Here is a 26,175-nt window from a genome sequence, read left to right on the forward strand (position 1 = left end):
GGGAAATCCAGTGTCATAATCTGTACAGAGTTCTCAGAGAATGGAGTTGCACAGGGCAATTACCACCCAGGCCTACTTCTGACGACCTCCCCTAAACTTCCTCGTCGGCTCTCTGAGGCAGTGTCCTGGAGGCCCGTGCACACGAACTCACAGACACTCTGACACCTACTGGAGGACATTCCAACCTTATACAGAGCTGATCATGTTGCTCCCTGGCCTGGTAATATGACACACCAGCTTGCGCAGGTATAGCCATGGCAGAGCCCTGACACTGGGACTCAGCCAGGTCCACTGGGAAGCTGGGGAGTCCCCATCAAGGATGCAGAGCTATGGACCATATGACCAAGGGAGTTGGTGGGGGCGGTCAAGAGAGCTGGGTCTGAGGCCACAGAGCTAAAGGTTCTCTCTTCCACAGGGCCCAGTACTGGGTGGACAGATGGGCCCACAGGTTTGGGGAGGATGGCTTGGGTCACAGACATAGTCACAGAAAAGGTCTCGGAACGATCAGGGCCTTGTGCTGACCCCCACAACCATCATGGCACAGCCTGTACTCAGCAGTAAACAGTACCCACCTAGGGTGCATTTTTAGACGGCGTTTGTAAAAGAAGGCTACTTGGTCAGGAGACAAACATAACTTAAGGAAATTTGTAAACAAACAAACAAAAAAAAACACACACACACAAAGCAGAATTACAAGAAGTATTGAAGGAAGTCCTCAGACTACAGAACCAATGATATCACACAAAAATCCAAGACTAGAATACGGGGCAAATCAACCAGCTATCAACCCAGATAGGGAACTCAGACACAAAAAAATCAAAGCTAAAAAACTGAGAATAGGGAACCAGAGACATCAACATGTAAATGACGTCAATGTCAAAACAAAAAAGAGTGAATAAACAGTGTAGTCATAGAACTTCCATTTGGAGAGAAAGTTAAGGTGATATCAAGAAATAAAAGATTGGTTTAAACTCAAAAAAATAAAGGCGAATTTTAAGGTAACCACAAAGGAAGCTAAGAAACCTACCTATCAAAATAAAAAAGAAGAAGAAAAAAAAGACTTGAGGTGGGGCCAAGATGGCAGAATACACAGACGCTTCTGGCAAGCCCTCTTACAACAAAGACCCAAAGAAACAAGTGAAACGAGTATATTTATGACAAGTGAGAAGCCCTGAACATCAAACGCAAGGTTAGAAAACAAACTGAGGGACAGGGGCATGAAGAGACAGTTCAGAAGCAAAGAGGAGTTAGCGGACCTGAATCATTAGGAGCCCTCAGGCACCATTCCCAAGAGTGGCCTTGGTGGGCTGGTACTAGCGTTCAGCCGCAGTTTCCTCAGGGAGAAGCAGCCAGCCACACAGCCTACTCACACCTTCAGAACCAGAGAAGAACTGCGCTCTCAGCAAAATCTAAATACTTGCATATATGCCTCCAACCCCAAGCTGGCTTCAGCAGCTGCTCATTTACCTGGGCCTGAGATAGGCTCTGGTGAGTGCCTAGAGCCATCCTCCAGTCGTGGAAAAGGAATAAATTCACAATTTTGGGAAAAGAGAATTTGCTAGCTCCACTAACTAGGCGAGCTCAGGACAGAAGCGGCTCCTGTCCAGACATAAATGATCTGTGGACTTTGAGTACCTTTCACCCCTGCATGGACCTGTGTGGGCCTATTTCAGGAGAATAGGCCCTTGCTGGCAGACTACAACTATTTCAGCTGTGAGGTGGAGAGCTGGGCGTTTGATGTTTAACACTGCTTTGCCTATTAAACGGGGCCCTCACCTACCCACATAAGCGGCCTAAGGACTGGTGGCTTCACTCAGGTCACCCAGCCACCTGCAACAGGGGTCCAAGGGTAACTGGTACCTCCAAGTCCTTACAACCAAAAACATTATGTGCCCATGGTCTGTCTGCAGAACCTACCCACTGTATGCTCTAGGGAAGAGGGAAATGCTTTCCCCAGAGAGAGTTGGGGGATGATTCTCAGCCCTCTGCCTTGTTCAGAGCATGACCCCTGGTGCAATCAGATACCGGTACCTACACCAAACACCCCTACCCCTTTAAGACTATAGGACAGAGCCTGTACCACACACTTGATGATCAGCTACCTGGAAACCTGAGCTGAATTCATACAAGAAAACGGAATGGACTCCTAGACTGATATACCTGAGCTCTAGCCATCTAGGGGCAGGACATCAGAGCTCCAAAGGTGAAAATAATCGAGCTAACTCACACAAGCAACCCATCTGGATGTATCAAAACAAAACAAAGCAAGAAGCTACAATACAGTAAGGAAACATAAACTAACATGATAACTTAAGATGGCCCACAGAAAACAGTCAATAGCAAGTCACATAAAGAAACAGACCATAGTTACCTCAACAAGCTCTAAAAACAAGGAATCAAGGGATCTTCTAGAGGAAAGTGCCTTCCTGGAACTACCGGAGGCAGAATACAAAAGATTAATATACACAACCCTTCAAGACATCAGGAAGGAAACCAGGCAATACGTGGAACAAGCCAAGGAACACACAGATAAAGCAGCTGAAGAAATTAAAAAGGTTATTCAGGAACATAACAAAAAATGTAATAAGCTGAAAAAATCCATAGATAGACAGCAATCAGAAGTTCAGAAGATTAACAATAAAATAGCAGAATTAGACAACTCAATAGATAGTCAGAGGAGTAGAATTGAGCAATTGGAAGTCAGAATTTGTGAACTTGAAGATAAAGCTCTTGGCACCAATATATTTGAAGAAAAATCAGATAAAAGAATTTAAAGAAATGGAGAAAACTTAAAAATCATGTGGGAGCCTATCAAGAGAAATAACCTACGAGTGATTGGCGTTCCAGAACAGGGAACATAAGAGAAAAAACAGAGAGAATTGTTGAACATTTGTTGGCAGAAAACTTCCCTGATATCGTGAAAAATGAGAAGATAGTTACCAAGATGTTCATCAAAGTCCATATAAGATAGATGTTAAAAGAAAGTCACCGAGACATATTATGGTCAAACTTGCCAAAACCAAAGATAAAGAGAAAACTTTAAGAGCAGCTAGGGATAAACAAAAAATCTCCTACAAAGGAGAGTCAATAAGAATAAGCTCAGGCTACTCGGCAGAAACCATGCAGGCAAGAAGGAAATGGGATGACTTATTTAAAAAACTGAGGGAAAAAATTGCCAACCAAGAATCATATATCCAGTAAAACTGTCTCTCAGATACAAAGGTGAAATCAGGACATTTCCAGATAAACAGAAGTTTAGGGAATTTGTAAAAACCAAACTGAAACTACAAGAAATACTAAAGGGAGTTCTTTGCTTAGAAAATAAAGACTATCAGGCATCAACCCAACACTAGAACACTGGGCAGAGCAATCAGAAGTCAACTCAGACAGGGAAATCACAAAAATAAATCAAGATAAAAAAAAAAAGTGCTCAAAACAGGGAAACAGCAATGTCCTTGTGTAAAAGAAGACAACATTAAAACAACAAAGAGGGACTAAGAAATATAGTCATAGATCTTTCACATGGAGAGGAAGACAAGGTGATACAAAGAAGTAAAATTTAGGTCTAAATTTAGAAAAATAGGGGTAAATAATAAGTAACCACAAAGGAGACAAACTATCCTACCCATCAAAATAAAATACAAGAAAAAAACTGGGACTCAGCAGAAACCAAATTAACAACAACGAATATGAGGAAAAGACAATCTATAAAGATAATCTACTCAGCACATAAAATCAAGTGGGAAAAAGAAATTGTCAACAACACACAAAAAAAGACATCAAATTGATAGCACTAAATTCATACCTATCCATAATTACCCAGAATGTAAATGGACTAAATGCACCAGTAAAGAGATAGAGAGTGGCAGAATGGATTAAAAACATGATTCATCTATATGCCGCCTACAAGAAACACACCTTAGACTTAAAGACACAAACAAACTAAAACTCAAAGGATGGAAAAAATATATCAAGCAAACCACCATGACCAAAGAGCAGGAGTGGCAATATTAATTTCTGACAAAATAGACTTGAAAGTTAAATCCATCAGAAAGGATAAAGAAGGACACTGTATAATGATTAAAGGGACAATATACCAGGAGGATATAACCATATTAAATATTTATGCACCCAATGATAGGGCTGCAAGATACATAAAACAAACTCTATCAGCATTGAAAAGTGAAATAGCTCCACAATAATAGTAGGAGACTTCAACACACCACTTTCAGTGAAGGACAGGACATCCAGAAAGAAGCTCAAAAAGGACACGGAATCTGACTGAGACTAGAGGAATCCCGGCGGCCATGCTCCCCAGACCTTCTGTTGGCACAGGACAGGAACCATCCCCGAAGACAACTCATCAGACATGAAAGGGACTGGTCAGCGGGTGGGAGAGAGACGCTGATGAAGAGTGAGCTAATTATATCAGGTGGACACTTGAGATTGTGTTGGCAACTCTTGTCTGGAGGGGGGATGGGAGGATAGAGAGAGAGGGAAGCTGGCAAAATTGTCACGAAAGGAGAGACTGAAAGGGCTGACTCAAGAGGGGGAGAGCAAGTGGGAGTAGGGAGTGAGATGTATGTAAACTTACATGTGACAGACTGATTGGATTTGTAAACGTTCACTTGAAGCTTAATAAAAGTTATAAAAAAAAAAAAGGACACGGAAGATCTAAATGCCACAGTCAACCAACCTGACATCATAGACATGTACAGAACACTCCAGCCAACGGCAGCCAAGTATACTTTCTTCTCTAGTGCACATGGAACATTCTCTAGAATAGACTACATAGTAGGTCATAAAGCAAACCTTAGCAGAATCCAAAACACTGAAATATTACAAAGCATCTTCTCTGACTATAAAGCCACAAAAGCAGAAATCAATAACAGAAAAAGCAGGGAAGAGAAATCAAACACTTGGAAACTGAACAATGCCCTGCTCAAAAAAGACTGGATTATAGAAGACATTAAGGATGGAATAAAGAAATTCATAGAATCCAACGAGAACGAAAACACTTCCTATCAGAACCTTTGGGACACAGTGAAAGCAGCGCTCAGACGTCAATTTATATCAATAAATGCACACATCCAAAAGGAAGAAAGGGACCAAATCAAATAATTATCCCTACAACTTCAACAAAAAGAAAGAGAGCAACAAAAGAAACACTCAGGCACCAGAAGAAAACAAATAATAAAAATTAGAGAAGAACTAAATGAAATAGGAAACAGAAAAACAATTGAAAGAATTAACAAGACCAAAAGCTGGTTCTATGAAAAAACCAACAAAATTGATAAACCATTGGCGAAACTGACAAAAGAAAAACAGGAGAGGAAGCAAATAACCTGAATAAGAAATGAGATGGGCCATATCACAACTGACCCAACTGAAATTAAAAGAATCATATCAGATTACTACGAAAAATTGTACTCCAACAACTTTGAAAACCTAGAAGAAATGGATGATTTCCTAAAAACACACTACTTACCTACACTAACACAAACAGAGGTAGAACAACTAAATAGACCCATAACAAAAGAAGAGATTGAAAAGGTAATCGAAGAACTCCCAACAAAAAAATGCCCTGGCCCAGATGACTTCTCTGCGGAATTCTACCAAACTTTCAAGGAAGAGTTAACACCACTACTACTAAAGGTATTTCAGAGCACAGAAAAGGACGGAATACTCCCAAACTCATTCTATGAAGCCATCATATCCCTGATACCAAAACCAGGTAAAGACACCACAAAAAAAGAAAATTACAGACCTGTATCCCTCATGCACTTAGATGCAAAAATCCTCAACAAAATTCTAGCCAATAGAATTCAACAACATATCAAAAAAAATAATTCACCATGACCAAGTGGGATTCATATCAGGTATGCAGGGATGATTCAACATTAGAAAAACAATTAATGTAATCCATTATATAAATTAAAAAAAGGTAAGAATCACATGATTTTATCAATTGATGCCGAAAAGTGTTGATAAAAACTCTCAGCAAGATAGGAATAGAAGGAAAATTCCTCAACATAATAAAGGGCATTTATACAAAGCCAATAGCCAACATCATCCTATATGGAGGGAGCCTGAAAGCATTCCCCTTGAGATTGGGAACCAGACAAGGATGCCCTTTATCACCACTCTTATTCAACATTGTGCTGGAGGTCCTAGCCACAGCAATTAGGCTAGATAAAGATAAAGGCATCCAGGTTGGCAAGGAAGAAGTAAAATTATCTCTATTTGCAGACAACATGATCTTATACACAGAAAACCTTAAGGAATTTTCAAGAAAACTAATGAAAGTAATAGAAGAGTTCAGCAGAATATGGGGATACAAGATAAACATCCAAAAATCAGTCGGATTCCTCTACACCAACAAAAAGAACATCAAAGAGGAAATCACCAAATCAATACCATTTACAGTGGCCGCCAAGAAGATAAAATACTTAGGAATAAATCTTACCAGAGATGTAAAAGACATATACAAAGGAAACTACAAAACACTTCTGCAGGAAACCAAAAGAGGCCTACATAAGTGGAAAAACATACCCTGCTCATGGATAGGAAGACTTAACATTACAAAAATGTCTATTCTACCAAAAACGATCTATAGATTTAAAGTAATTCCGATCGAAATTCCAACAACGTTCTTTAATGAGATGGAGAAACAAATCACCAACTTCATATGGAAGGGAAAGGGGCCCCAGAGAAGTACACCATTACTGAAAAAGAACAAAGTGGGAGGCCTAACTCTACCTGATTTTAGAACCTATTATACCACCACAGTAGTCAAAACAGCCTGGTACTGGTACAAAAACAGATACGTAGACCAATGGAACGGAATTGAAATCCAGACATAAATCCATCCACATATGAGCAGTTGATATTTGACAAAGGCCCCAAAACACTTAAACGGGGGAAAAGACAGTCTTTTTAACAAATGGTGCTTGCATAACTGGATATCCATCTGCAAAAAAATGAAACAAGACCCATACCTCACTCCATGCACAAAAAAGAGCTCAAAATGGATCAAAGACCTGAATATAAAATCTAAAACGATAAAGATCATGGAAGAAAAAATAGGGACAACATCAGGAACCCTAATACATGGCGTAAACAGTGTACAAAACATTATTAAGAATGCAGAAGAAAAACTAGATAGCTGGGTTGCAGCTCCTAAAAATCAAACACCTATGCTCATCCAAAGACTTCAGCAAAAGAGTAAGAAGACTACCTACAGACTGGGAAAAAGTTTTTAGCTATGACATTTCTGATCAGTGCCTGATCTCTGAAATCTACATGATACTGCAAAAACTCAACTGCAAGAAGACAAATAACCCAATTAAAAAATGGGCAAAAGATATGAATAGACAGACACTTCACTAAAGAAGACATTCAGGTAGCTAACAGATACATGAGGAAATGCTCATGATCATTAGCCATTAGGGAAATGCGGATCAAAACTATAATGAGATTTCGTCTCACTCCCACAAGGCTGGCATTAATCCAAAAAACACAAAACAACAAATGCTGGACAGGCTGTGAAGAGATTGGAACACTTCTACACTGCTGGTGGGAATGTAAAATGGTACAACCACTTTGGAAATCCATTTGGTGCTTCCTTTAAAAGCTAGAAATAGAACTACCATAAGATCCAGTAATCCCACTCCTTGGAATATACCCTAGAGAAATAAGAGCCTTTACACGAACAGATAAAAGCATACCCATATTCATTGCAACAGTGTTTACAATAGCAAAAAGTTGGAACCAACCAAAGTGCCCATCAACGGATGAATGGATAAATAAATTATGGTATATTCACACAGTGATGAGTCTGTGAAACATTTCATAACATGGAGGAATCTGGAAGCTATTACGCTGAGTGAAAGTAATCAGTTGCAAAAGGACAAATATTGGATAAGACCACTGTTACAAGAACTCGAGAAATAGTTTAAACAGGGAAGAAAATATTCTTTGATGGTTATGAAAGGAGGGAGGGAGGGAGGGTAGGAGCGGAGAATTCACTAGATAGTAGATAAAAACTAATTTAGGTGACGGGAAAGACAAGACACAATACAGGCAAGGTCAGCACCATTGGACTAAACCAAATGCAAAGAAGTGACCTGAATAAACTGAATGCTTCGAAGGCCAGCGTAGCGGGGCGGGCGGGGGTTTGGGGACCATGGTTTCAGGGGACATCTAAGTCAATTGGCATGATAAAATCTATTAAGAAAAAAAAAAAGCTATGGAGACCTGGAGAGAAGACTTTTAAATTCCCAAAAGCATACTATTTAGGAAACCCATTTAGCCTGTCTCTAGGTGATGCAAACTGTTTGCACCTGACTGCTAACCTAAAGATTGAAACTTCAAACCCATCTAGCAACACTGCAGAAGGAAGGCTTGGCGATCTGCTCCCTTGAATATTATGGCCCAGAAAACCCCATGGGCAGTTCTACTCTGTAACACATGGAGTTGCCATGAGTAGGAATCAACTTGAAGACAGTGGGTATAAGACAGTACTCTCTGGGTCTTGAAAGGCATCAGATTTATTTTTGACCAAGTTCCTCTGAGGCATGTCAGCCAGGAAGGAGAGAATGTGGCCTACAGCCTGAGTAATGGAACTTCTCCCAGAGCACAGCGTTGTGCTCTTCACTGCTTCAGGCCCCGCACCTGCGACAGTGCCTAGATCATGGTGGGCACTCGCGTGATGTGGAATCAACTCCATTTATTGACACAGATCAAAACACACCGTGTTCAAAAGATTTCATGTCCAAAGTCCTCACAATCCCTCCTAGCCTAAAAGTTCTATGTGTGTTCTCTTCGATTGCCCACAGGTGAGGAGGGTTTGTTAATCTCCCTTGGTCAGCATGAGGAAGTCTAAGCCAAAATCGGACTCCAGCTCTTTCCCCTGCTGCGTGGGCAGCCCACTGGATGTAAAACTCTCTGAGGCTCCTGGTCTGCTTTACCTAAGCTTCATTCTGTGACTAAGTTTTAGAGAGCAAAGGGTCAATCTGACACTGCTTCCTAGTTACCATCTGCCCTCCCCAGATCCACCACCTTTGTCTGTGTGGACTCATTTCTGAATGAGCTTTCCCTTCCATTTCCTGCAGCTGCACTACACCTGTTCCATTGTCTCCATAGCCCCCAGCAGCCGGCTCCACCCACCGCCAGGAGATAGGGTTTGGTTCCCTGCAGGCTGTTGAATCCTTTTGCGGGGTTTGAAGACACCTGTTTCAAACCCTGCTCAAAAGCACACACATTCACACAGCCTTAGGATATATGGGATAGGATTCTTCTGGATCCATCCCCTGTTCCCTAAGTGAGCCCTTGGTTCCCTCCTGACTTTGCCTGAGGTCAGGCGACAGTCCCAGGAGAGCTGTGCTGCAGAGATGGACGAGGGGTTCTTGTCTGGGAGCCCTGAGTATTACTTTGCTTGGCACATTTTATCTTTTGGTTGTGATGAGTATTTTTTTCTCCGTTGAATAACAAAACCCATCTTCTTTTAACTGGTAGGTAGTTGGAAATGTTACTTTTGGCTCCAGTAGAGAGATACCCAGAAAATCAAACACATTGCCAAAGAGGACCAGCCAGTGGTTCCATTCCCCTTTCTTACTCCAAGGGACTTCTCCAAGGCACACCCTCTCTAAAGATACTCTGAGCCTGAGAGAGTGTGTTTGCTGACTGATAGACTGTGTTTCTTGTGGCTCATTATGTAGAGTGACAAACAGCTTAATGTATCACCTTGCATTGTCTCCCATCCTTTCTGAACTCACTTCTCCTTTCCCCCCTTCTCGCTGTCTTGGAAGTACAGCTTCCAAATCAAGCAGTAGCATTAATCATTTTAAGGATCCTAGACTAGGACGTATGCATGCACGTGCAGAAACAGACACAACAAAGGTTTTATAAAACTGTATTTGCCATTAATACACTTGACGAAGTCTCTATTCTGTTCCATCATTAAAAATGTTAGTATGAGCCACTTGGTTGCTTTTACAACCTTTAAATGGTTCATGTGCCACAATGTGAAAAATGGTGATCTAGGGAATGATCAGTGTTTCTGGATACAAGGGAACTGAGGAATGACTGAGACATGGCTTGGAGAACTGGTAGAGTCTAAGGCATCAGAGTCCTTCATGGATCCCAAAACCAACCTGGTCCAAAGTCCAGCCTTGCTTCCCTTGTGGATTGATTTTAAAGGGGCTCGAAGATTCATCTCTGGTGATGGCTGATTCGACTCCTCTCAGGCAAACAAGACTTGATTATCAGCACACCACTTTGATCATGGTGCTGGTCATTGCAGGTAAAAATGCAAGAGGTGTGAACTGATCATGGGTGCACACACAATGGAGAGAGCCTGATAACGTCCCCATGCTTCAGTCTTCAGAAAGTGGACAGGAAAATTGTAGGTAGAAGGGGACAGCTGTGGCCGCAGAGGACAGTTTTCTTTAATGCAGCTGAAATTTTGCTTCCAGTTGGAGAAAAAGGCCAGTTGGACACCTCTATTCTGAAGATCCATGATTCCCAAGTCCCCCGTCCCTAGCAGATCTAGCCTTTGCCATTGATGTGCGTCCATCCATCTGTTTTTCACCAGACCATTCAAATCGAGAAATTCCATCTCTCCATGCTGAAATCAATAGAAGTAGCCTCAGTCAGGAAGAGAATATGAGAAGCAAGCAAACACTCATCCCAGGCTACAAATTCAGGCTGTCCGAGGGAATCATGACAGCAGAAGCATCTAAGTAATAGTCACATTGCCATTATATGGAACGAATTCATTCCGGTTTTGACTGGGTTGTAATTTGAGCACTGGAAATAATATGAGAGGAGTTATGCTCCTTATTAATTACAACTTTCTAATTATCTCAGCCTACCACTATCTTTCTAGAAACTTCTCAAATCAGAGGTTTATGGAAAATCCTAAAGCTAGATTTATTTTATCTCAGGATGATACCTTTCCTCTGGTATATTTCAAAGCAGTATTCTCTGCCTTTAAGACAGAGGTAGTGTGGTGAAGTGAGTTTCTTTACATGGTCTTTTGCCTCAGTTCTGTGAAAAAGAAAACAGTTTGGGAGATTTTTCCCCTGAGCCCTGAGGAGTTGTTACAGTTCCCCTTGACACAGCTGCCCTTGTCCTTTGGAGAAGCTTGTTAATTTTACCCAGGCAAGAAGCCAGTCACCGTCAGCAGAAAAGTCAGCTATTATGCAAATGGGGTGCATAAAATCCCCCCAATAGGATTGAGCTAGTTGCCTATATAAGCACCCATCCCACAGACATTGAGGTGGACCTCACTGCCATCAAGAAGAAGAGCCTGAAGCAGAACTGGTCCTTTGGAACGAGGGTCCCTGTGTTGAGAACCTCCTAGACCCAGGAGACAGAGCTGTAACACGAAAGTGGTGGCAGCACAACCAGGAGATTGGCATGAAACGGTGTGGTTTGTTTCCCGGCCCGTAGAGTGAGGCGATTACAGAGGGCTTTCCCAACCATGGAGCGAGAGAGCTTAGGGCCTTCGGGCAGGAGGCTTGCTGGCAGAGTAGAGTGCCTCCAAACAGTTGTTGTTGGAACTAAAAAGCTGAAACACTTGCCTAAGCAGGGCAGATGTCAGGCTTGAGAGGGGCAGAGGCCAGCTGGGGCAGAGGTTAGGCCTGAGCAGAGACAGAGGAGGCCAGGGCCGAGCAGAGGCATGGTAGCAACAGCCAAGAAGAAGCTGCCCTGATTGAAGAACTGTACCCTGAGTTAGTCTTGTTACTCCTAAGTTAATCCTGATCCCATGTTACTTCCCTAATAAACCATATAACCGTGAGTGTGATTTGTGAGTTCTGTGTGGCTATTGCAATGAATTATCGCACAGGACAGAGAAGTAGGGAGGGACGTGGGGAGGATTGCTGGTGTCAGAAATGGTAAAAACATTGGGGAAATGACATTTTTTAATGTAATGGAGAAACAGATCACCAACTTCATATGGAAGGGAAAGAAGCCTCAGATAAGTAAAGCATTCCTGAAAAAGCAGAAAATGGGAGGCCTCACTCTACCTGATTTTAGAACCTATTATACAGCCACAGTAGTCAAAACAGCCTGGTACTGGTACAACAACAGGCACATAGACCAATGGAACAGAATTGAGAACCCAGATATAAATCCATCCACATATGAGCATCTGATATTTGACAAAGGCCCAGTGTCAGTTAATTGGGGAAAAGATGGTCTTTTTAACAAATGGTGCTGGCATAAGTGGATATCCATTTGCAAAAAAAATGAAACAGGACCCCTACCTCACACCACGCACAAAAACTAACTCCAAGTGGATCAAAGACCTAAACATAAAGACTAAAACGATAAAGATCGTGGAAGAAAAAATAGGGACAACGTTAGGAGCCCTAATACAAGGCATAAACAGAATACAAAACATTACCAAAAATGACGAAGAGAAACCAGAAAAGTGGGAGCTCCTAAAAATCAAACACCTATGCTCATCTAAAGACTTCACCAAAAGAGTAAAAAGACCACCTACAGATTAGGAAAGAATTTTCAGCTCTGACATCTCCGACCAGCGCCTGATCTCTAAAATCTATATGCTTCTGTCAAAACTCAACCACAAAAAGACAAACAACCCAATCAAGAAATGGGCAAAGGATATGAACACACACTTCACTAAAGAAGATATTCAGGAGCAGCGTGGGCCTGCAATCCCCGCCGTGGCCACTCACCTGCCGCGGCCACTCACCTGCTCGCTGGACAAACCCCGAGACCCACACCCAGACCCATGTCCTCTACCTTGCTTGTCTTTACGCCCCCTCCCCCTCCACCATGGTCCCATGCTTCCTGAGTCTGGGTTGGGGTCATTAAAACTACTAGTGGAAATAATAAGGAAAAGGAAAACTGCCTTTCCTTTAAGAAAAAAAAAAAAAACCTTATGGGACCACGAATGTACATGTGGTCGGACTTTGCCCAAACAGATGTTAAGCAACACATACCCGTATGTTCGTTAAGTCCAATTGGCTTATGGTTTTATTTAAATTCTCAGTGCCCTTGGTCATCTTCTTCTTAGATGTTCTGTTTATAATTGAAAGCGGTGTGTTGAAGTCCCCTACTATTATTGTGGAGTTGTTTATTTCTCCTTTCATATTAGTCAGTATTTTTTTCATCCATTTGGGTGCATTGCTGTCAGGAGCACATACATTTGTAATTGTTGTCTTCCTCCTGGATTGACTCTTTTTTTATTACTACGTAATGTCCTTCTTTATCTCTTGTAACAGATTTTGATTTAAAGTCTATTTTATCTGATATCAGTATAGCCACCCGTGTTCTTTTTTGTTTATTGGTTACATGGAACATTTTTCTCCGTTCTTTTATTTTCAGTGAGTTTGTGTCCTTATGTCTAAGATGTGTTTGTTTCTTGTAGACAACAAAATGATGGATTGTGTTTTTTTATCCATTCTGCCACTCTCTATCTTTTGCAAGGGGGGTTTAGACAATTTATATTTAAGGTTATTAGTGAAAACGACGTGTCTACCTCACTCATTTTGCTCTATATTTTTTGAGTGTTTCATGTCTTCTTTCTTAACCTGATTTTTCTATTTCTGTTTGTATTTGGCTGCTGCCTTGTGATGCGCCTTTGTGCTATCTCCCTTCTTCTGAATGTTTTTTCTTGGTCATTTCTTAGTGGTTATCGCATGTGTTACATGACACAACCTACAATTGCAACAATGTTTAACATATGAACAACAGTTAACATACAACCTTAACATAATAAAATCTATTCCTTTCGATCCTCCCACCCCCAATTCTGTTGTTGTGTCTCTATTAACATCAATATACAACTTATGTTTGATATAGTTTACTTTGTACTTATTTTTTTTACAAACTTGATATTGTATTGTTTGTGGGATTTAATTATTGAATTTATTCCCTGAAAATATCATGTACTTGGTCTTTATGATTGCCCAGGTTATTGCGTTTTTTGTGGGGTGATCTCTCTCTCATATTTTTTGTTTATTTTCTTCCCGTGCATGGATGATTACTCATTTAATGCTCTTACCTTTCCACTTGGAGTACTCCCTGGAGAAATACTTGCAGAGCTGGGCTGGCAGTGGCAAATTGCCAGAGCTTCTGTTTTGGAGGGAATGTTTTGACTCCCCCCTTGTTTCTGAATGACAACTTTGCTGGGAAAGGATTCTTGGTTGGGGATTGTTTCCTTTCAGCGTTTTGAATATGTCGCTCCATTGTCTTTTGGCCTCTAAGGTTTCTGGGGAGATATTCACACTGATTCTTATGAAAGCTCCTTGGTATATTATACTGCATTTTTCTCTTGCGACTTTCAGAATTCTCCCCTTGTCTTTGGTTTTCAAGAATTTTATTAGGATATGACGCAGAGTTGATCTTTTTTGTGTCTCTTCTAATTGGAGTTTGTGTAGCTTCCTCTATATGCAAGTTTGGTTCTCCATTCAGATCTGGGGATTTCTTTCTGGTTATCTCTTCGAAAATAATTTCTATGCCTTAATTGTTGTCATGGTGCTCTGGGATTCCAATAAGTCTAATGTTAGATTTCTTAATTGAATCTCACATTTTCTTTTGGATTTGTTTGCTTTTCTTTGTTGTTTTCACCTTGAGACTTGTTAAGTTCAGTTATTTTGTTTTCCAGTTCATTTATTCTATCTTCTGTCTGTTTGACTCCATTGTTGAGTGTTTCTCTTGCTTTTTATAATTCATTTGCTTTATTCTTCAGTTCTAATAGTTCTCTCTCTCTCTTTTTGTTTGTTTGTTTTCAATTTCCTTACTGAGTCTCTCATTTAGTTCCTCCTTTTGTTTCCTGATCTCCAATAGTTTGTTTTCTGTGTGCTTTTTGCTTTCTTTAAACCTATTTAGCACTGCAGTCTGAAAATTATCAACTCTGCATTAGTCTGTCCTCCGTAGAAGAAATTTCCTCTTCTAGTTGTTTGTTTTTCATTGGTTCCCCTTCTCTTGTGATTTGGTGTGGTTTAGTATTTTTCTTGAACTTGAGACTTTTTTTTTTTTTACTTTAAATTCTGTATGCTGGTTTTTTTTTTTTTAATTTGGGCACCATGGTGGCATAGCAGCCAAGCACCTGGCTGCCAACCAAAAGGCTGTGGTCCACACCCACCAGCTGCTCCATGGGAGAAAGCTGCAGCAGCACACCTCCACAAAGACTCATGGCCCTGGGAATCCCACGGGGCACCTCCATTCCACCCCACAGGGTCACTACGAGTCAGAATCAACCTAGTGGCAGTGAGCTTGGTATCATCTGAGAATGACTAGAGGGCATGCTTATTCTTAGGTTTTTTTCAGTGCTGATTCACTTCTGGGTGCTAGATCTCCGGAATTCAATACACATGCACACGAAGGGGACATTTAGCTGGTCGTAGACTCTGACGTAAGTGCTGGAGTTCAACTTTCCTGAGGTGAACGTGGTGGGCTGTCTATGCCTTTCCCTCATGCATGCCCTTTCACAGGCTCTCCCGTGGTGTCCCATGATGGGCAAGGAGCTAGCCATTTCCCTCTGTGTTTCTGTCTGTCCAAAGTATGCCCCTCATCCGGCTGCCTTGCATTTCCTCCCTGTCCTACTGCCTGTCTGTCTCAGTCCTCAGTGAGATTCAACAGCACTCTCTTACAGCATCACAGTCTCCCTTCACATCCTCCCAATTGCACAGCTGGCAAATTTCCATGGCCAACCTGTGCTGCCTTACGAAATCGGGCTAGAGCTTCCTCAGATTAGCTCCCTTTCTGCGTTCCCTGTTTGGGGTGTTGTCCAGACCCATCCCAAAATGCCTGCAATGAGCAAGCGCTCATGGTGTTAGTAGGTAGGTTCTCCCAGCTTCTGCGCCTTCCCTGTTCCTTCTCTTCCCTGCTTCTGGACTCCTACTGACTCTCCAACACCACAGTTGTCATCCGGAGTTCTGAGATCTCAGTCTGTGCTTGTTTTTATCATTAATCAGTGGATTAGTCACTGTGGTAGTAAATGGAAGCAACCACTCACTTCTCCGTCTAGCTGTGCCTCTAGGCCAAATTTTACAGTGAACACTTTTAAAATATAGGATCAGGCCTGAATGGATCAGGCAGTCCATTGAGAGTGTGAAACCTTCTAAAGCCCACCATTTGCTCCTGCAGCACCATTCTGCCATGCCTGAGGGGAACCATTCCCCTTCCTCAGTGAACTCGTTAGTGTTCATTTTTAGAATTAACTGCAGATTGAACTTCTCTTTTATTATATTCTTTAGCCACATCTTCCAGGTCAAAAGCCAGGTATGATCACAGCTGGAGCCTTGGCAATGAATGCTGCTTCCACACTTGGATCCTCCCAGCCCCCGAGTTTCTGCTTCTCAGGATTCCCAGGCTGTTGCACCAGACCTTCCTGGGTCACTCTGGGCCCATTTGCCCAGGGTTGCAGAGCTCAGTGGACAGCCTTACATTGGCTGTATGTGTATCACTTGGGGATGAGCTATCATACTCCCTGCTGTGAGCCTCTCCTGGTCCCTGCTCCTTCATATTCCTTCCCACCTGCCAATCTTCTCTGCGGATGGGTGTGAGAAAATGGATACTGGGCAATCAGAAGTGTCATAAAAATTCTCAACATTTGCCTAAACCCCAGTCTCCTGCCTCCAATATGACACATTGAAAGAACTCCTCCACATTTCTCATATGTTTTATTTCCTTTCCAGTAGAATATTTCGCATCACTAATAATGAATCCCGCCAACCAGGCCTCACATATTTATGAAAGTAATTTCTTCCAAAATCATTGCTTTGTCCTGCGCTCTCCACCCCAGTATTCCTGGACTGTTCTGTGCTGGACATCCCTTGAAGGAGGTGTGACTGCATTGTTCAACCATTACCAGAGTCCTGGATTTCTCAGCCTTGGCATTCTGGACATTTTTGCTGGATAATACTTGGTTTTAAGCGATGGGGAGAGGGGAGAAGGGCTTATCTTGTGCATTGTGGGATGTTGAGCAGCATTCCTAACCTCTACCCACTAGATGCTTCTAGAATCCCCATCTCCCAGTTGGGAGAAACAAAAAATGTCTCCATACACTGCCAGATGTCCTCTGGATGACAAAATTGCCCAAGCTGAGAACCTCTGCCAGAGGCATATATGTGTCCTCAGCTTGGCCAGAATGTGAATGATCAACTCCATGTCTTGGTGCCCTGGTACCATCTCTTAAAGGCCTAGTGTGACATTCTGTATATAGAAATTCTCAGAGACCATCTTGTGCCCTTTATTCAACATTCTAAGATCCAGGTCTTAAAAACCCAAACAAACCCACTGCTGTCGAGTTGATTTTGACTCATAACAAGTCTATAGGACAAATGCAGGCATTAGGATCTGCCTTAATAAGCTGACCCACTGTACACTTTACTTCGCCTATCATGATCTTTTGTCCTCTTTTTCTCTATCTGTCTTGCCCTGTCTCTGCCTCTCTCTCTCTCACTGTAGGTATCCCTCCTCCTGTCATGCATCTGACCAGTAGAGGTCACTACTATTGAGGTGTAACACGCCTTAATAATTCACAGGAATGCTTGATAAAATTGTGGATCCCAATGGCTAAACTTCAATGGCTCTTTTTTCCTGACATCTGTGGGTATTTGTTCTCTGGATCTGTTATTTTTGTTTTGTTTTTAAATAAGCATCTCAGGAGGTTGTAGAACTGTGGGTGGCAGCTCCTACTTTGGAAACAAGGAGATCCAGCTGTCTGCATTCAGAGTGAACAGGGTTCTGTAGCTGTTCTTTACTTGGACAGCTTTTTCCATTTTTCCTTTAGATTGAATAAAAACCAGGGGCTGCTTATGTAGTGGATCTCTATGCATGTATTGGCTTATGTACCTCTTGGTTGGTAACTCTAAGGACAGCTCATGTTCACTAGTTTGTCTGACCTTATCAGAATACTGCCCCCACTCTCTAAATGGAGTTATCCTTTAATGGCCCACTATGGGCTTAGGAAGGAGCCCTGCTGGTGCACCGGTTAAGTTCTCACCTGCTAACCAAGAAGTCAGCGGTTTGAACCCACCAGCTGCTCTGAGGAAAAAAGATGTGGCACTCTGTTTCTGTAAAGATTTACAGCCTTGCAGTTCTATTCTATCCTACAGAATTGCTATGAGTTGGAATCAACTCAATCGTACTGGGTTTTGTATGCTTAGGGCTGGAGAATACGCACAGCTATCCCCAACAGTGTTCAAACAGTTTCCGCATTTAATGCCTTCATTCATCCATTCACTTCCTAAAGAGTCAATTATCACACTGTTACGGGATCTGTGATGGAGCAGTCAACAAAACACACATCCTGCCACCAAGCTCATTTATACTGCAGAAGATTGATGGAGGTTCAAGCCCACCTAGAGGTACCTCAAAAGAAAGGCCTGGGAGTCTACTTGCAAAAAATCAGCCATTGAAAACCCTATGAAAAAAAGTTCTACTCTGATGCACATGGGGTCACCATGAGTTGGAGTCCACGCCACTGCAACTGGTTTTCCCTTTTTTAGAGACACAGTATATCTTTTAGGAAGAAAATGACACAGACGCATCGTTGTTGTTGTTGTTGTTGTTGTTGTTAGGTGCCGTTGAGTCGGTTCCGACTCATAGCAACCCTATGCACAACAGAACAAAACACTGCCGGGTCCTGCACCATCCTTACAATCGTTGTTATGCTTGAGCTCATTGTTGCAGCCACTGTGTCTATTCACCTCGTTGACGGTCTTCCTCTCTTCTGCTGACCCTGTACTATGCCAAGCATGATGTCCTTCTCCAGAGTCTGATCTCTCCAGACAACACGACCAAAGTATGTAAGTAAGACGCAGTCTCACCATTCTTGCTTCTAAGGAGCATCTTGGCTGTACTTCTTCTAAGACACCGTTACAGCACCTTATTTGAGGGAAGAATCAGTCAGGTATCACAGTGCAGGCAGGATTCATCCCAAGGTGTTCAAATAAAGATGCGCCAATGAAAGGGAAATTGCAGAGAGGTGCGCCAGCTTAAGTAGATTAAAAAAAGGAGTGGTGAAGCACCCAGGGGCTAGAAAGTGTGAGAAGCCTTTACTGACCCTAAGGCTGAAGGAAGACAGGAAGAAAATGTTGCTAAAGCCCCATAGGAACTGAAACAGCCAACAGGAGCCCCACAGCAGAAAGTACAAATGCAGCCCAAGCAGTGGGACGACAGCGAAGCAATGCACTCACCTTTCCCTCCTTCTACACTCAGACTTCTACCTGTTGCTGCCTCCCAATGGCTGAATTACACTGTGAACTGGAGGGTAAGCACCTTCTGGTGAGACAGTCCAGAGGTGTGTCTACCTGGGTCAAAGGTCAGGGCTAAGGAAGAAGAAAATGGATCTGGGAAAAGATCAATGGAGAATAGAATAGACCATTTTCTTAGTTATCCAGTGCTGCTATAACAGAAATACCCCAAATGGATGGCTTTAGCAAACAGAAATTTATTCACTCCCATTCTAGGAGGCTAAAAGTCTGAATTTAGGGCGCAAGCTCCCGGGGAAGGCTTTCTCTCTCTCTGGCAGTTCTGGGGGAAGGTCCTCGTAATCAATCTTACCCTGGTTTAGGAGCTTCTCAGCTCAGGGACCCCCTAGCAAAAGAACGTGCTCCCGTCCCCATACTTCTTTCTTGGTGATATGAGGTCTCCTTCCTCTCTGTTCAATTCTCTCTTTTATATCTCAAAAGAGATTGACTCAAGATACAACCCAATCATGTAGATTGAGTCCTGCCTTGTTGGCATAACTTCCTCTAATCCTGCCCCTTTAACATCGTAGAGGTTAGGCTTTCCAACACATAGGATAAGCACATCAGATCACAAAACGGTGGACAAATCACACATACTGGGAATCAGGCCTAGCCAAGTTGACACACATTTTGGGGGGACACAGTTCAATCCATGACAGTATTCTTCATACTCTTAATCTGCTCTGCTACCATGTAAAAAACAATCTTCACACCAAATAGTGTCCTACATAATAAGATATTTTGTGCAATTAGATTACTGTATAAAAATAAAAAGCTTAAAAGAAAATGTTGTTATTTGCCGCTGAATTGGCCCTGACTCACGGCTACCCGACACACAATGGAACAAAGCAAAACACTGCTTGGTCATGTGCCATCCCCATGACTGGTTGCAAATTGTACAACATTGTTTTGTGATCCAGAGGATTTTCACTGCTGATTTTTGGAAGTAGATCACCAGGCCTCTCTTCCTAGTCCATCTCAGTCTGGAAGCTCTGCTGAAACCTGTTCAGCATCATAGTAGTACCCAAGCCACTACTGACAGACATGATGGCTGGGAATTGAACCCACGTCTCCCACATTAGAGGCAAGAATTCTACCCCTAAACCACCACTGCACTGATTAAGGGTAGGTAGGGTTGTATAGCTTATTATTGTAATTGGTATCACTAAGTTGTACATCTGTAAAAAGTTGAATTTGCAGAAATTGTATGATAGATGTATTTACAATAACAACAACAACAACAAAAAGAGTAGTTGCCGTGGCTGCTTATGTGAAACCAAACACTTAATGGGATTTGATTCCTTGGTTTGGAGGTTTAAGGTCATGGTTTCATGTGACATCCCAGTTAATTGGACTAATAATGTGTTTCATGCTTCTGTTCTACCTTCGAGTTCATTGCCTAATGCCTGAGGTCTTAAAAGCTTGCAAGCAGCCATCCAAGGCACATCAATTGGTTTCTATTTGCTTGGAGCCCTATTAGGAAGGAGCCATATTAAGAAGGAGCCCTGGTGGTGCACTGGTTAAGTTCTCAGCTGCTAACCAAAAAGTCAGTGGTTTGAACTCACCAGCTGCTCTGAGGGAGAAAAATATGGCGGTCTGCTTCTGTAAAGATTTACAGCCTTGGAAGCCCTATATGGCAGTTCTACTCTGTCCTATAGGGTCGCTATGAGTTGGAATCGAACCAGAGGTAGTGGGTTTGGGATTTGGTTCCTTGGTTTGGAAAGATGAGAGTCAGGAATAAGAGGAGGAAATGGAACGTGTGGCTAATTGCCTCCGTGAACAACTGTTTCCTTTGCCATAAGACCAGAATAACTGGATGGTGCCCCACTACCATTATTGAACATTTTGATCCAAGGTTCCATAGAAGAATCCTGATCAAAAAGGGGGAAATGAGAACAAAATTTCAAAATTCTCATTGAATCCAGACTCTCTGGGGCCACAGAGGCTGAATGAACCCCTGAAACTATTGCTTTGAGATAATCTTTAAAACTTAAACCGGAAATATTCCCCGAAGTGGTCTCAAAACCAAATAGCTTAACTAGTAAAGAACGTCTGCCTTCAGCATTATGCTCTTTAAGAACTATGTATATGGTACCAAGGAAACTCTGGTGGCATAGTGGTTAAGTGCTACGGCTACTAACTGAAGGATGGGCAGTTGGAATCCACCAGGTGCTCCTTGAAAACTCTATGGGGCAGTTCTACTCTGTCCTATAGGGTCACTATGAGTCGGAATTGACTCGACGGCACTGGGTTTCATTTTTTTTTTTTTTATATGGTACCAGAATGACAATAGCAACTCAAAAGATTAGATAGGAACCTTGGGGGGCAGCAAGTTTATCTTAATGGGGGAGGAACAGCTTAAAAAGGAACCAGGAGAATAGTCGCACAACTCAAAGAATTTAATCAACGTCACTGAATAGTACATGTAGAACTTGGTTTTGTGTATGTTTTGCTGTGTGTATTCTCAACAACAGCAACAAAATAAATAAAATATAAAAAGAGAAAGAAAACAGAGGTGCTAAATAAGGGCTGGAATATGTAGAAAGACTGCATTGAGTAAGTGAGTACAAACTGGGACTTGAAGAATGAAAAAGCTTTGTGTTATTGAAAGTGGATAATATTCCTGGCAGAAAATGACTAATGAAGATGAGTTCCAAAGACAAGAAAAGTGCATATGTAAAGCAAATTCATGCCATCTAAGAAACTTATCAACCAAATACAGTGGGTGGACTTTCTTGGCATCTTAATGAAAGTAAAGCTGTAATAAATAAATAAATAAATGACCTATTTACATTTGGGCAAATTTAAACACTGATTAAGTATTGATGACAGTGAGGAATTATTACTGATTTCTAGGTCTGATAATAGTATTGAAGTTACGTTAATTAAAATTCCTTATTTTTTAGAGAGTTAGACTGATGTATTTATGGATGGGATGATGGGATATCTTGGTTTCGCTTTAGAGAAAAAAGGTGATGAGTGGGATTGGACATAATTTCTTGGTTGCCGAAGCTGGCTAATGGACACATGGGGTTTATTATGTCATTTTCTTTCTAATTTTTGTACAAGTTTAAAATTTCCATAACAAAGAGGTTAAGTAAGATAAAAACTAACCCCTGTTAAGACATAACTAAGGGAAATAGTGCTGAGAATATGGTATTTTTGGTAAGAACAAGGCACAAAGACCTTCTTCCAGTACAGTAATTTCTTTCAACTTTTCTCTTCCTTCCTTCTTTTAGATCCTTTATTCACCATGGGTCATATTCTCTCTTCTACTTCTTATAATGAAGAACACCAAAATTTGGCCTCCAGTATGAATGCATATTTTATGAATTTCAAGGTGGAAAACAAAATCATCTCTGAGGAAACCATCAATTTGATCACATTCAACTTGGAAAAAGGTTACATTGATAGTGTGGGTACTGTAATTGATGATGTACTAAAAGAAATTGATAGTGCCCCACTGAATATTGCTGTGACAGGGGAGTCTGGTGTAGGAAAATCCAGCTTCATCAATGCCCTGAGAGGAGTTGGGTATGAAGAAGAAGATGCGGCCCCCACTGATGTGGTAGAGACGACCATGAAGGCAACTCCATACAAACACCCATGTTTTCCCCATGTGACACTTTGGGACTTGCCTGGCATTGGGACCACTAATTTCCGACCACAGGATTATCTGCGGAAAGTAAAATTTGATGAATACGACTTCTTTATCATCATTTCTGCTACACGCTTCAAGGAAAATGATGCACAACTTGCCAAGGCCATTAAAGGTATGAAGAAAAATTTCTACTTCGTTAGAACCAAGGTGGACATCGATTTAGACAATGAACAGAAAAGTAAACCAAAGAACTTTGAAAGAGGAGAAATCCTGCAGAAGATCCGAAACAATTGCTTGGTCTCTTTTAGGCAGCTTAAGATGGACGAACCACAAATCTTCTTGGTCTCCACCCATGATGTATCTAAGTATGATTTCCCAATCCTGATAGACACCCTATTAAAAGATCTCCCTGCTCAAAAACGACATATGTTTATGCTCTCCCTGCCCAATGTTACTAAGGAAGCCATTGAAAGAAAGAGGGGTTCTCTGGGGCAGAAGATCTGGCTGGAAGCCTTGAAGGCTGGAGCGTGGGCCACCTTGCCTATGGTGGGCATCTTCAGTGATAATGACATAAAGAAGCTGGAGGCAAGTTTAAAGGAATATCGAGTTCTCTTTGGGGTGGATGACATTACTCTGCAAAATGTGGCTGAGAAGTTGCAAATGCCTGTGGAGGGACTCCAGGCAATCATCGAATCTCCAAATTTGTTGGAAAAAAAGAAAGGTGAATCAAGAGAGGAAAGGCTTTTGAAATATGTGGAGAGGTTCTGCTCAGCTAGTGGAACTCTCCTTGGTGCAGATCTCCACTTTAGAGAAACCTTCTATTTGCAACTTCATTTCCTTGACACGGTGGCCAATGATGCTAGAACTCTGCTTAAAAAGACAGTTTCAGAAACGAAGCTGACTTGTCACTGGAATAAATCTATCTGAAAGTTGAATTCCCAATTCATGAAGAAAAAAAACACACTGTAGATCCTTAAACAATATACTGAGTGTATTGATGATCCAAGCCTCCAATTCATCCTTAATGATTGCTTGCTCCTGTTGGCTGGGCCATGGGCAGACCACAGGCAAACACCATTCATCCACTTTGAATAAGCTACCACATCTGATTATTCTCTTTTTGTAGAATGCCTAATCAACGTCTAAGAATCCTACTGAGTCAGATTCTTTCCTGGGATAACAAACAATAAATCTGCAATTCTGTGCTGGGAGGTGAAGCTTAAGTTCCCATCTGCTTCCTTGAGTGCTGAACCTACTGACTAGCTTCTAACCCGTAGAATGTGGAAAGGAAAAATTTTAACTTTATTCACCAGTGACCCAGGTTAAAAGTAAGTAGTAATAGGCTGTACTGATATCATTTCCCCCGATACAATGTGATGGAAAGTGCACACCACTTCTGTGGTAATCTTCCTCAAAATTCGTAACTTCTTCCGATAATGAGACAACAAACCAAGAATTCTATAAAATACATGACCAGTACTCTCAGAAATTGTCAAATTCATAGCGAGGGGAAAAAAGAAAATGACACAGAAATTGTTATAAACCCAGTGAGATGAAGGAGACATGATAACTAAATTGCAATTTGGATTCCAGGATGGCACAGATAAAACACAGTGGAAAAACAGATGAAATCCACAGTCATCTTTCAAATCCCTCCACCATGTGGATCAGCAGAGGCATAGAGAGAGATGGGGAAAGAGGGGGGCACTTGCCCCACCTCGCACAAGTCCAAGGGGGTGTCAGACGAGTTGCAGAATGATATTCTCATGCACCACAAATATGAAAGACACCTGACTAAGACCGCCGGACAAGAAGGGGAAAGGTGTTTCTGCTGACATGTGGCCACTACCAACGTCTATGCATCTTGAAACTGGGGTGTGGGAAGCAACTCAGAGATCGCCCCGGGCACTTCTTACCCTCCCTATGCCCCTGTGGATCAGCTGTTATTCTCCAATAAAACTCATAGAGAATACTTGTACGATGTTTTGTCTTTGGACAAAGATCTGTTGCCTGGGATCTACTTCTTGTCACGTACTATTTGGGGCTTCTCAGCCCCAAATGCTCCATTATAACACCGTTTTTTTATACGTGCTTCCTTTGGGTTCTCATTGAGTCTTGGACAGTCCTGGATTTTTATTATTATTTTCCTACACTGAATTTCCCTCTCCTGCTTCACGCACTATGTACACCCACTTCTCACTTATCGACAAGGTTAGGTTCCAAAGACCAGGGAGTTATGTGAAAATGGAGAATGGCCACATCAGATTACAAAATGGAGGATGACTACATCATTACATAACTGCCAAACCACTAAGAATCATGGCCCAACCAAGATGACACATAACCTTAACCATCACAACCAGCATTACTCTTCCTCACACCTCAGTGTTTGTGACTGCCAGACATATGTCATTAATGCATAATGTAGCTGGATAGTAGATTTTTTACTATTGTCATAAATGGGAAATGTCAAATAACGAGACAGTCGATAAGTAAAGAGTAGGTGTATAATGGAGGCCTGGTGGCACACTGGTTAAGAGCTGAGCTGCTAACCAAAAGATTGGCAGTTCAAATCCACCAGCTGCTCTTTGAAAACCCTACAGGGCAGCTCTACGCTCTCCTATAGGGTCACTATGAGTTGGAATCAACTTGACAGCAACAAGATTTGGCTTTTCGTTTAGGTGTATAATATTACCATGTGTGCAACCAAAGGAAAGTAAATCTTCAACTTTCTACCATTCATGGAGCAAAAACTCTTAATAAAGCAACAGGGATCTATAGAATTTTTCCCTACAAATTTCAAAAGTTTGAATCATGCAGACTCTGGGTAGGAAATCACAATGAAAATGAGGACTCTGTGATGGTTCATTACTGGGAAATGATAACAGAACAGGCAGAATCCGTAGGAAATCCTGTTGATTTTTTTCTTTCCTTTTTTTTTAGCTTTTCTATCCCTTTTTGTTATTCTGCTGTAATTAGATATCCTGTACCAGTTGCCATTCAGTAGACTCTGACTCGACAACCCTATATGTACAAAAGCAACTCTATACCCTTTTTGTAATCTTGGGTTAGAGCACATCATAAACCAGTTACCATCAAGGTGACTCCAACTCACGACAACTCCATGTGTGTCAGAGTAGAGCTGTGCTCCGTAGGGTTTTCAATGGCTGATTTTTCAGAGGTAGATCACCAGGCCTTTCTTCCAAGGCACCTCTGGTGGACTTGAACCTTCAACCTGAGCACTTTAACTGCTTGCACCACCCAGGGACTCCCAGAGGATTATATACCATGCATATATTTTTTCTTTTTTTTTGCCCTTGAGTTGATTCCGACTTGTGG

At 41.8% G+C, this 26,175-nt stretch overlaps 3 protein-coding genes across 21 annotated transcripts in view; 2 read left to right on the forward strand and 1 right to left on the reverse strand.

The window, feature by feature from the left end:
* The window catches only part of LOC126070179 (interferon-inducible GTPase 1-like), a 186,387-nt gene that overhangs the window by 45,104 nt on the left and 115,108 nt on the right, over positions 1–26,175 (forward strand). The gene's annotated exons all lie outside the window — the stretch shown is intronic.
* Positions 1–26,175, reverse strand: part of IRGM (immunity related GTPase M) — a 145,244-nt gene that overhangs the window by 39,380 nt on the left and 79,689 nt on the right. Inside the window, exons 4-6 of one of the 13 annotated variants that reach the window (XR_007516161.1) lie at positions 19,182–19,334; positions 18,693–18,870; positions 5,466–10,627 (exon numbers count right to left, since the gene is read on the reverse strand). The exons of 10 other annotated variants lie outside the window; for them this stretch is intronic. The gene's annotated coding sequence lies outside the window, so the exon portion shown is untranslated. Of the gene's footprint in view, positions 1–5,465; positions 10,628–18,692; positions 18,871–19,181; positions 19,335–26,175 lie in introns of those variants that run through there. 2 more of the 13 variants (XR_007516162.1, XR_007516160.1) reach the window with 2 other exon arrangements.
* Positions 1–26,175, forward strand: part of LOC126070178 (interferon-inducible GTPase 1-like) — a 96,203-nt gene that overhangs the window by 7,530 nt on the left and 62,498 nt on the right. For 4 of the 5 annotated variants that reach the window (XM_049874106.1, XM_049874108.1, XM_049874107.1 and 1 more), the window contains exon 3: positions 22,475–24,790. In XM_049874106.1, coding sequence (XP_049730063.1) covers positions 22,489–23,763 — 1,275 coding nt within the window. In that variant the 5' untranslated portion in view covers positions 22,475–22,488 and the 3' untranslated portion in view covers positions 23,764–24,790. Of the gene's footprint in view, positions 1–22,474; positions 24,791–26,175 lie in introns of those variants that run through there. The other variant, XR_007516156.1, reaches the window with a different exon arrangement.

This window comes from Elephas maximus, chromosome 2 (genome assembly GCF_024166365.1).
Source record: "Elephas maximus indicus isolate mEleMax1 chromosome 2, mEleMax1 primary haplotype, whole genome shotgun sequence".
Lineage (NCBI taxonomy): Eukaryota > Metazoa > Chordata > Mammalia > Proboscidea > Elephantidae > Elephas > Elephas maximus.